The 12,166-nt window shown below is 46.7% G+C and overlaps 1 protein-coding gene across 4 annotated transcripts in view; it reads left to right on the forward strand.

Moving 5' to 3' along the window:
• Window positions 1-210: 210 nt before the first annotated feature.
• The window catches only part of PBX3 (PBX homeobox 3), a 104,169-nt gene continuing 92,213 nt past the window's right edge, over window positions 211-12,166 (forward strand). The window contains exons 1-3 of one of the 4 annotated variants that reach the window (XM_066563129.1): window positions 211-301; window positions 766-1,356; window positions 2,196-2,269. In XM_066563129.1, coding sequence (XP_066419226.1) covers window positions 1,160-1,356; window positions 2,196-2,269 — 271 coding nt within the window. In that variant the 5' untranslated portion in view covers window positions 211-301; window positions 766-1,159. Of the gene's footprint in view, window positions 1,357-2,195; window positions 2,270-12,166 lie in introns of all 4 variants that reach the window. The other 3 variants (XM_066563128.1, XM_066563130.1, XM_066563131.1) reach the window with 3 other exon arrangements.

A 12,166-nucleotide genomic window follows, 5' to 3' on the forward strand; every position in this document is an offset into this window, starting at 1 on the left:
ATGCCGCCGCCAGCTCCCGCCCTCCCGCACAGCGATTGGCCGCCGCGCCCGTCGCTCCCGCACGAGGCCACCGCCTCCCCCCCGCCCCGGGAGCGCGGGCGCCGCTGGGCCCCGCGGGAGGGCCGCGCGCGCGGACCGGGGCGGGCGGGGCCCCGCGCGGGGCGGGGCGGGGCGGGGCGGTGGGACCGCCCGGCGGGGCGGGGCCGAGCCCGGGCGGGGCGGGGTCGGCGGGCGGGGCGGGGCCGGCGCTCCGCTCCCTCTCGCGCGCCGCTCGGCTCCTTCACAGGGTGACACGTCTGCGGTGAGTGAGTGGCGTTGGCAGCCTGTCAATCCCTCACCGGAGCGGCCATCAAACAACATAAAACACGCGCGGGCACCGGGCGCGGGGCTCATAAATTCCGGCGGGCCGATATTTTTGCACATTGCTTTGCAGAGAGTGTGTAATTAATTTTTTTACAGTTCTTTCCCCGTTATTTCCGCTCTTTTCTTTGCACAAGTTCAAACTTTTGATTGCTGCTGTCTCACCCCCGTGCACAGACTTGGGATCGTTTGTTATTTGGGGGGGAGGGCGATTAATTTTTTTTTTTTCCCTCTGTGATTGTGTTTTCTTGGCTTTTTTATGTTGCAATTTGGGGGTGGGGGTGTTCGCTGGTTTGTTGTGGTTTTTGCTGTTTGCACCCTCCCAACTTCTGAAGGATTTGAAAGCGAGTTTTTTTGATTTTGCATTTAATTTTTTTTTTTTAATTTTGCCTTTTTGCAAAGAAGATTTTTGGACAAGTGGGGAAAGACATAAAAAGCAACAATAAAAATAAAAAAGGAAAAAAAAAAAAGCTTTGGAGGAAGATTGTACCAGGAAAACCTCACAGAAATCTGCTCAGCTCATTTATCCGAGGCACCAATATGATGATGATGAAAGAAGATTGTAACTAAAGAAGAGAGTGATTTACTGCCCTGGGAAGGAGAAGAGAGTGGAATAAACAGCTGAGATCCGGTCAAAACACAAATACTACATTTTTTTTTTTGTTATTGTTTTGTTTGGCTTCTTTTTTTTTTTCCTTTTTTCGTGGTGTGTGTGCAGAGCGCGGTCAGGAGCGCGGCACTGGGACTGAGCGGGGCAGGCGCTGCCGTGACCGCCCGGAGCGCGGCCCGGCCCGGAGCCATGGACGATCAGTCCAGGATGCTGCAGACTCTGGCCGGCGTGAACCTGGCCGGGCACTCGGTGCAGGGGGGCATGGCCCTGCCGCCTCCCCACGGACACGAAGGGGCTGACGGCGACGGCAGGAAGCAGGACATCGGCGACATCCTCCATCAGATCATGACCATCACTGACCAAAGCCTGGATGAGGCACAAGCAAAGTTGGTTTCGTCTAATTAAACCTTGTCTTTTAAAAAAATTATTATTAATATTATTATTTTTTAAATTATTTTTGGTGTGTGTGTGTGGTTTTTGTTTCTCTCCTTCCTGCTCCTCTGCAGAGACCCGGAGTCTCACAATTAAGAGCAACTTCTTGGGGCCGTAAGAGAAATTACCAGCAGCCAAGGCAGAGCCAAGTTGCTATTTATGCTATTTAATGATTTCTTTCCTTAAAAAAAAAAAAATAGATATGATAAATGTAGAAGTGTGCGATGGTTCTGCCGTCACTGTGGCGCGGGAGGCTGTGGCTGGTCCCTGCCGTTCCCGCTGGACACTGTCCGGTGGATACCGGCCTTTGCGCCGCCGTCCATCCGTCTGTCTGTCCAGCCATCCCTCAAAGTACAACTTTGCCTCTTTCTTTCTTTTCTTGTCTCAAAGTGGCAGCAGATGAATTATAAATCTGACCAGATATTGCTGCAGGAGAGGGTGTGTGTGTGTGAATAAAACCCAAACCAAACCCTGGCTGTATTAAATCACAATAAATACAAAAACAATGTTAACTCTGCACACCTCCCCCCCCCCCCCCAATCTCCTTAATAAATCAGTTCTAATATCGCAGGACGGGGACAAGGGGGGTGGTTTTTCCCCCTCGTTCGGGCGGTGTTTGCACAAAGATAATTCCTCATGAAAGCGAAGCGGGATGAGGGAGGTTCCGGCCGGCCCTCGCTGCCCGCGGCCCCGGGACCCCCGGCCGGGGGGCGAGCGGCCCCAGCGCGGGGCTGGGGAAGGCGCCATGTTGCTGGAGCCCGGCGCTAACCGCTTGTCCTGTGCTCTTTTGCAGGAAACACGCCCTGAACTGCCACAGGATGAAACCCGCCCTGTTCAGCGTCCTCTGCGAGATCAAGGAGAAAACAGGTACGGGCCGCCCGCGCCGCCGCCGCCGCAGCCATCTTAGCGCTCCCGCCTGCGCCGCGCCGGGCCCGGCGCCCCTCACGCCGCCGGGGGCGGGGGCCGGGCCGGGCCGGGGGAGCCCCGCGGGGCCGGGGGCACCCGGCGGCTCCTGAGGCGGCGGGAGCGCCGTGAAAGGGCGCGGGGGTCCCCCCTCACGGCCCCCGGGGCCCCGGAGCGTCCGCGCTGCCGTGTTACCGTCAGACAGTGTGTGAAAGACATGCCGGGCGGTGTGACCGCGGGATTTAACCCCGGCACCGGACCGGGAGCTCCTTGAGGGGCGGGGGCGCCGAGCCGAACCCGAGGCGGCCCCGCCGTGGGCGCCCCGACCCCGCTCCTGTGCCCGGCGCTGCTCCGGCGCCTCCCGGGCGCTGGGTTTTTAAACGCCAAAATTATCAAAAATCATCTCAAAAGTGCGGGTTTTTTCGTCTTCATTAACGCGACAGGAATAAACTCCGTGCTTTTCTTGTGGGCATTTTAGGAGATTTTTTTGCAATTTTTTCACATCACTGAATTTATAGAATTTTTTGTTTGTTTGTTTAAAGAAGAAAATTCGCAAAGTATTCTGCTTTGTATTATGAGAACAAGGACATTTAGTGAAAATAATATTTAGTGAGAATAAGAACATTTAACAATAGTAAAAACATTTAACAATAGCAAAAACATTTACTATGACTGGATTTAAAAATGAATAGTCAATTATTCACATATAGCTTAAGCCATTGCCTGGCTTTTTAGCTCTATGTGATACTCAATAACGTTCTGCGTAATTCCGCACTGAAAAAATAAACCTGGATGAAAACAACCCAACGTGAAATCATTGCAAATCTGAGCCGTGGAGCCCGGAGTGAGCGGTTCTCTGTGAATTATGGTGCTTTATGTCCAAGGGTTTCTTTGCTACCGGGGATCCACTTCAGTTCCTGCTGACAGCTAAGCACTAGGGTATTGACTGTGTTGTGAATATTAAGATTGATTCTGCTTTATGTTGCATTATATTACCCGGGATAAGGGGAATGATCCCTCTCCCTTCCCACCTACCTACGTTCCACCTCGGCCAGCTAGTAACCCCTTTCCTTCGGCTTGTGTTTGTTTCCTGCCTTGCCCTAAACTTCTCTGCCCGACCTGCTCCGGAGCCAGAGAGCGACCTGCCCTCGGTGTTCAGACATTTGCAGGAGGCACATTTCAATTAAGGAGGCAGGCGTAGGTCCCGCGGTCACTTTATTTGCAGAGGGCTTAGCCTCAGTGTTTTGAAAGGCAAGTGTAGTCAGCCACATGTCAGAGGTGAGCTGCGAAGAAAGCCCGAGTCCTTTCAGCAGTGGGATTACTGGCACAGGGTGTTTGTGAGGCCGCCGCCGTCTCGCAGGCGAGGGGGAACCTGACAAGAGGCTCTGTGGTCTGAAACCTTTCGGGGTGTTTCAGTGATAACTTGTAAGTTGGGATCCTGCATTTGTGCTGCAAGAAGTCAGGCAAGTTTTCAAGTTATCTCTCTTTTGTGAGAACCAACAAAGAGTGAAGGCGTCTGCCTGCCCAAAGGCGAGCTCCTGCCAGCCCCGCAGCACGGGAGGGACACGATTAATGCTCTGAGTGATTGATGGAGATGGATCCACACCTCCACCAAAAACTCTTCCCGGAAGGGGACCTTCACTCAGGGTCTCCCAGTTGAGGTGAAATGTCTGTTCAGGCTTTACATAGTGTGCTAAACCAAAGAAAACCTGAAAATAAATTGCAGCCCGTTATCTGGAAGCTGTTCTCGGAGGGAACGGCTCAATTCCAAACTGGAAGCTCGAGGAAGGGTCTGAGATGCAGTTAAAGCAGAGGTGTCCCGCTCTCCACCTAGGGCTCTGCATTGTCTTGGGGTCCGACAATCACCAGGTGCTTAAACCTGCCTCCCATGGGGTCGTGTGCTGGTGTTTAATTCTTCCTGATCAGAACCAAAGTTTACCTGGGTGTGGGAATTGCTGTGATGGCTTCATCACTGCCTTCCTCCAGAGGTGAGGAAGTCATATCTGTTCAGAAACAAGTCATGCGATATTTAAGTAATTTTTATATTGAATTATGTATTTATTTGCATTTTAGTAGTTTCAGTACAGTAGTTTCAGCAAGGACTTTGTGAGACTGGATGGGAGAGAGCACAAGGAGGAATCCTCAATTTGCATGGAGCCACTCTGTCACTTCCCAGCAAGGGTTAATGGATGCATCTCATTTCTGAAAGCCTCACACAGGGTCAGGAGCTGAAGATTTTTATTTTTTCTCCCTGTGAGGTATTTACCATGTACAAAGCAAATCACTGAGTTACTGAATTTAGCCTGACATTTCTTTTTTAACATTTTAACATTTTCAAAAGTGCTGCATAATACATTTAAGTGCTTTACAGCTATTAATAGCTGTGTGTATTCTGAGAGGCAACCACAAGGTAGCACGGTGTTCATAAAGAAACTGCCACCTCTGGCTTTAATTAGTTCAAAGAAAAATTATACCAGAGTTCTTCCGAAGCCCCTCCAATAAACAGGAAGATGAGCGAGTGAGGAGCCGCTGGCTCCCTTTGGCTGTGCTCTGCCCGTCCCTGAGGTGTCACTGGGCACACGCTCACATCTGTTGCATACCTGTGTCACACTCCGCTTCCTCACGTCCTGCCAGAAGGAATCAAAAACTGATTTGCACCATTGTTTGGTTTTTTTTTTTAATAGCTCTTTTTTACTGACTAAAACACCTACAGACTGGTGATTTTATTAAGCTTCCTCCAGGATGTTGCTCAACCTGGGGTCCTGATTATTCTTGTGGAGAAAGAAGTGAAAATATATTAATTCTTGTAGTTTTAAAATGTCTTAGAGAATTGCAATTATTTCCCAATGGAGCAACATATTATTAGGTCCTGGACTGTGCCGATAGATAATTTAGGTTTTTGTCTTTAAAAGTCATTTGTGGAGACAGGATCACACATTTATAAAAATGTCTGAATTCACGTGCATAACGGTGCACACATCTACAGTTCTTTATTTATTTATTTATTTCCCCAAGTCCAGCAGCAACAATGATAGCTGCCAAGCAACCCCGAATTTACTGTCACCACCACCCCTAAATAGCATTCATTTCCTAGTAAAGCCTAATGGCATACATGATGGTTTGCCAGATTTGTGGCCTTTGTGAGGCTTATAAGCAGGACTGACTTGGGAAGATCATAAAAGTTAATGAACTTCTCGACTGCAGGAGGTGTCCGCAGGGGAAGTGAAAGGCCTGCTCGGCTGCTCGGGCTGCTGCAACTATTTTTTATGTCTAAAGAGAGAGGATGAAAATGTTCATTAAGAACGTTCTCCCCTTGCATAGATTTTGGTGTTAAAGAATGAATGAAAAAAGCTCTGGAAACCGGACAAACCGCGTGTTAGCCACGGGGTTAATCCTCGCTGTTCCCGTGTAAGTTACCTTTATGTTTATTGCTACAGCTGTGACCGGCCGTGCGCTGCCGTGCCTGTGATGAAAGGGCTGCACCGGGCCCGCCTGGCTGCAAAGCTCCTTATTGATGACCTGGCCGGGCTCAGGAACGCCCCTTGTCAATGCGCTGCAGGGCTGGAGCCGCGGCCGGGGACTCCTTGGAGCAGCCTGCCCTGCTGGCACGCTGCAAGGGAAATGTTAACCCCTGTGGGCACCGCGCGGCTGGAGCAGCCAGGCGCAGCACTCTGCCCTTGCACTGCACAAATTGCAACTTTCCAGCGAGGGTTCAGTGCGAACAACTCTCAGTAATCCACTGTAACCCTCAGTCCTGCCGGAGCATGAGAGGACGCAGATGGAACAATGAAATGGCACTGACAGCATACATATATGTGGGTGTGTGTGGGAGTGTGTGTGTGCATCTTGGCTATTTTCTAAATATCAGCTCTGATGTTATTGTTACTTACTTTAGCTCTTTAAAATATTTATGTACAGTCCTGCTTTTTTTCCCAAGCCGCTAAATACATATTTTGTTGTTCCCTAACTACCTGAAGAAGTCAGTGCTGGGCGTTTATGTGCATCCAGCTCAGCTTAAATTGTTTAGATTTTGCTTCCATCTCATGCTTCAGTACCAAGGTTTGTCACGGACCCAGTGGTTGTACTTTTGAATGTATTTTTTTAATTGCCAGCAGATGTATTACAAATAATGCCGTGCAGCAGAACGTTTGGTCGTTTGCACTGTCCTTATGGCAATGACATTGCTTTTCTTCATAAATGTCCTACTAGGAAAAAATAAATTGAATAAAGTGTCTTGGTTGTCATTTGGTCATCTGTTTCCAACACATTCATTATCAGCAGCCTGGTTCTTTGGTGGATTTCTACCAGGGCACTTCTCTAGTTGAGAAAATGGCGATTTGGTGATTATAGACATTAGAGAAATTTGTGGTATTTTGTCTCACAGAACCTGAGACTGCACCTTACCTTCAGCGCTTCCTATTGCTGGTGCTCCTTGTTGCATTTAAATATCCATCTTCACCTTGAGTACTGGGATAAGTGGTTCCAGAGATTTTTTTCCCCCCCACTGTAAGGGATAAATTTGGCCCTACTTGTCAATACTAATTTATTCAGGAGGAAGGATTTATTTTATTTATTTTATTTTATAGCTGTCTTTCATGTCCTTCCATTTATTTTTGAATTCTACACATTTGCTCGCTTATCTGAAAATACCAAATTATAGCAGTTACCGTGTGGTGTATTTTAGGATGCTTGTTGTAAGTTAAGGAATTTTTGCATTCAGAGATAAATTATTATCATGGCATGTAGGGAATGCAAAACAGTCTTTTTTTTTTCTTTTTTTTTTTTTTTCCCAGGATTTAACACATTTATCAAGCTCTGTTCCTGCAGCTTTCAATGGTAAAATTGTATGATATGGATATTATGCTGTCTTTTTTCAATTTAAACATTGATTTGTGTGGAGCATTAATATAATGATATTTGCAGTCTACCGTAGACAAATATAAGCAGAATTAGACACTCTAAATTGTTACAAATGCAAGGCAATATTTAAACCCGCACGAAGGCCGTGTTAATAATTCCGGAGCGGAGCGCGTGGCGGTCCGGTGCGGACGTGGCCTCGGGTTTCGGGCCGTTCCTCCGCTCCTTGCCCGTGGGGCCCGTGGCGGCGCGGTGCGTGCTTGCTCGGCGGCGGGAGCGGAGGCGGCTCCGCGCGAGGAGCCCAAAGCAGCGGAGCCCCGAGCGGAGCCGCATCCGCGCCCGGCGCCGCGCTGAGCCCGAGCTGTCGGAGCCGCGATTGACACCCCGAGAAGAATGCTTTGTTTGTTTGCTCAGCAGTCATGTTTAATGCTCTTCGCTTATCAAGGTGATCAGCATGGTTCAGATAACACATGCCTGACACCGCCTGCCTTTTCTCACCAGCGTGTTGACCTTTTGTCACGTTTGCTTTTCTCCGGTAGGCAATTCCTGGCTTTAAGTGTGAATGGAGTAAATAATTCACATCAATATTTAATATAAATTATTAAAGTTTCTGTCAGCTCTTACAGTTCATGCTTTTATAGAGTTGGAGTAGTTCATCAGCCAAACAGATGAATTGTGCAGCTCAGCTGGACATTAGAGCTCCTCCATCGTGCTGCCGGGACTGAGGGAGGAAGCAGGGAATTAAATAGGAAAGGTAATGCAGCCTGGTCCTTCAACACTGGGTTTTTCAGTAATGCACATTCTTCAGGAAGGCTCGAAGCGCCAGATAAATATCCAGCATAATTTATTTTGTTATTACTGTACTTTTTTTTCCCCTCCGTGTTGCAAACAGAAATGCAGAAAACCCCACTGCCCCCCGGCATTTTCTTCTACTCTTTGTTATTGGCCTTCCTTTGGTGCTCCAGGCCCTTCCTGGGCTTAGGGTGGGAGTACTGGTGTTGGGAGGTAGGGTTTGGGTGTTTGTTTTTTTTTCCCCTCAGTGGTCTATTTCTATTTTTAAAGACTGCTGCAGAGCCCAAAGGTGATGAAGTTTCAGGGGTTTTTAGACCTTGTTTATAAATTACAGTTTATATTTTGCAAAGTGACCTGTGATTGAATGTGGATTCTAAAAACATTTTTTAAAGGAGAAAAGCTCTGATCTCTGATTGTAACAGCTCAAATGTGTTTATTGCATCAGGAATTGAATAAAAATAGCATGTTTTGCATAAAAGCATATAGTAAAAATCATTATGCACTTACTTTAATTTTATGTTCTTTGAGGTGTTTCAGTTCTTTTGTTAATGATCAGTTCAATGCGTGTTGCACAGTCACAGGGACTGCAACAATGTGAATCACTGAATATCCCATGTAATACAAATCCATCACCTGGAAGGGAGGTGGGTTTGGATCATGTGTTTACAGGTCAAACCCTTTTGCTATACTTCAGTCATGCATCAACATTTAAAGCCAATCTCTCATTCCTTATTGTCCAGCAGGTGGCTTTGTCATAGATTATTTAATTTTTAATCATTTATTGTAAGTGGAAAAGGTTATTTAATAATATTATCCTGACGGCATTTTTTAAAAGAACAACAGTTTTCCATTATGTCCTGTGGTGTATGACGGGGTCAATGGAAGCATCTAGAGAGCTTCAAGTACACAATCTAAATTAAGATTCTAAACAGGCATTACAGATGCTGGTAACTTTGGCAATTATCATTTTGTTTGGTGAACAGTAGTAAAACAGTGTGCGGTAAAAGTGTTTAGAGAGAGAGGATAAATAAATTGAACAGTTTTGCAATGCAAAGTGGTTTGTGGTGTTTTTGAGGATTTCTTGGCTCTTGCTTAACTGCTATTGTGAAGCCTGGAGCAGATTTTCCCATTGCTAATGCCCTAGAAGTATTAATTCACTTTGATATGCTAATTAGAGGGCATTATGCAAGAAATGAGATTAAGTGGCAGCATGAAGCCATTTGCCTGTCAGTAAATTGAGAGCTTTAGCATCAGGAGGAGCTTTGTTTTTTCTGAGTTTCTCTTGGTTTTGCATATAAATAAAATTGATTGAAAGGTCTAGAGAAGCTTCTAGAACATTGGTGGTTCTTTTTCTCCTTCTATGATTATTTAAACTTCATGTTAAAGCCTTTCTCTGAATATTAATTGATCTAATGGGAGATACTGAACATGAAGAATTTCATTGTATTCTCAGTTACTGTATCTTAACAAAAGGAAAGTATTAGAATTCTTTGTGTCATCTGATTTTTGTGGGATTATTTTAGATATATCTTACAGCTTTGTATTCTAATGTCTCTGCCTGCTCCCAGCTGCTGTGCTGAGAGCTGTACCTGTGTGGAGGTGGTTTTGCCAGTTCTGCTGTTTTGAGGGCTGGTGTGAGGGCCCGGCTGGCTGAAGGCAAATGGAAGGCTCGGATTCCTGGCCAATAGGGCTGTGGACATTTGTCACCCCCACTCACCCACAGCTTTCCCACCATTTCAGATGCAAATCACACATGTATTTTCCTTCCTTTAGGAAAGAAGGGGTTGTAATATTGACCATAGATTTTATTCAACTGTCAGGAATTGTGTTAAAGTAACATTAAGGGATTGACTTACAGCCATAAGAGTGAGGGAATTTAGAGTTAATAGTTAAACCCTGCCCTTAACTCAACTCATTGAACCTATTTATTAGAGCATATATGATACATAAGATCACTGTGCTGAGACCTCTGCTGTAGCAGGATGCTCCAGGATGGCTCAAAGATGAGGTGTTCTGATAGAGTTCAATTTTCCCTTTGTTTTTTGAGGATTGGAGTTTTGGTGTGTGTGTGCATGTGTGGTTTTCATTCAGCCTCTGAGCCGCTTTACTACAGTTTTGTGATTAGTTTTGGTTTTGCAATACTGTTTTTTAAAAAATCAGAGAAGTAATTCGGAACCGGAACAAAAATTTAGCAAAAAATAAACCCAAAGCAAACCCAACCCGAGCCTTTCTAGTCCTCTTTGCCTGAGTGCAGCAGAGTGGCTGTTTGAGTGCCCATCTCCTCCACAGATCATTGTCGCAAAGTCAATCAGGGGAGCAGTGCTGTAGTGACAGTGCTTGTTATGAGCCCCAATAGTTATTTAAAAGAAAGGAAAAAGGATAAAAAAATGGCCCAGAGCTGTGTGTGGGGGCTGTTCATGCTGGATGCACATGCTCTCCCTGATCCTGGCAGCTGAAGTCTATCACTGTTGGGAAATCTTTAACATGAAGCACATGAGACACAAAGCGCGGCGGCCTCCCCGGAGCCACGGGGGTTTCATAGGCGCAGGACGAGTGGCACGTGCGCTGCGGGTCCCTGCCCGCCGTGCCCGCCGTGCCCGCCGTGCCCGCCCTGCTCCCCCACACGGGGGCCAGGGCCGTTCTCATGGGAAGCACGACGGCTCCCCAGAGCTTGGCCCAAAGAATCCCATCAGGAATGTACAATCCAAAACTTTAGTTGTCATAGTGAACCTTTTTGATACTGGAAGGAACAAAACATCACCCGACACTGCAAAGTCAGTTCTCACAGGCAGCAAAAGGAAGCGTTGCTGGGCTCCAGCTGCTCATTTTGGGTTTCAGATTGTTGAACAAAAGAACTAAGTAATGAAAATGTTCTGAAGCCGACCTTAACTTTACCAGTAGAGCCCTGATGGCGTTGTTTCAGGAGAAGATGGTGCTGGAGAGGAAATCCTGGCACTGCGGGTTTGAGTCCTGGTGCTGCTGTTGGCTGGGGAAGGAACCTTCTTCCCCAGTTTCTGTAAGGGATGTGGTGAGGAGGGATGTGGTGACCTTGGTAGGGCACACCCCGAGCTTGGCCACCGCCTCATGGAACTGAATGCCAGAGCTTGCTTCTCTTATCTCTAAAATGGGAATGCTATCTGTCTGATTTTTTGTGAAGGTTGTGTTGACTTGGTGCTGTGTGTTAAAAAGGAATATTTTTATCAACTGTTTGGTTTAATTAAAATTGTTATGTCAGAGGTAAATTTACAGTATCCGCTTCATTCCATTTTGGCCGCAGATGAGTCCTACCTCCTGGAGATGAAGAAATTAAGCTTTCCTTAGACTTCTTCTTTTCTTGGCTTTAATCAGGAATGTTTTTTTACTCCATGGTTAGACCTTCCTTAAAGGATATCAGGGTTTCGTGCCTTGGTGGTTGGCTTGCTCAGTACAGAAGGAGAAGGTTTGCTCCCGTTGCTGGGGATCGGTGCTCTCCTTGTTCAGTAGCTGTTCAAGGCATGTTGGCACACTCAAAAGGCTGTGCCAGACACACTTTCTTATATTTGTTGATTAAAGAAGGAAGCGTGCTTTTAGCGAGGTTTGTAATTACAGAACACCCAAATGTTTGCTTATTTTCTTTCATGTGAGATCCTGGTAGCGTGATTGACTGTCACTAGTAAGAACAAGTTACAGTAGATTGTGCAATGATTCTTATTTGACTTCAAGGATGTATTTATTACCATTTTTGTACAAATTATACTAACATGAAAAGTTGTGGAAATGATTGTGCACTAGATAAGGTGATACATTACAGGAGTGGTTGGGTTTATGGAGCTTTATGCCGAGGTTTTCTCAGAAATTATAGCACAGTCCTGTCACTATAAAACCTGGAGATACACTTGGTAATAACATGCAGTGGAGGGATTTTTAGGATTTCACTTGTTATTCAAATAGAGTGGGAACTATCAGTTTTTCTACCTCGTATTTCTTTCTTGTGTTGCACTGGGTGAAAAGGAGAAAGGAAGCCCGAGGACGGCAGAGTGGGCGCTGGGGTGTGGGCACCACAACCCTGCCCGATGCCTCCAGCCACAGGGCTGGGGAGGTTTGGCACTGGTGGAGTTCTCTGGGTACCCAGCGCTGGCATGGGACGCTGGGGGAGATTTGCCCTCCAAAGGCAGCTGAGGATTTTTTTTTGTGAATTATTTCTTGCTTCCCCTCCACTTGTTAGGGCAGTGA

The sequence above is a fragment of the Molothrus aeneus genome, chromosome 19 (genome assembly GCF_037042795.1).
Source record: "Molothrus aeneus isolate 106 chromosome 19, BPBGC_Maene_1.0, whole genome shotgun sequence".
Classification (NCBI taxonomy): domain Eukaryota; kingdom Metazoa; phylum Chordata; class Aves; order Passeriformes; family Icteridae; genus Molothrus; species Molothrus aeneus.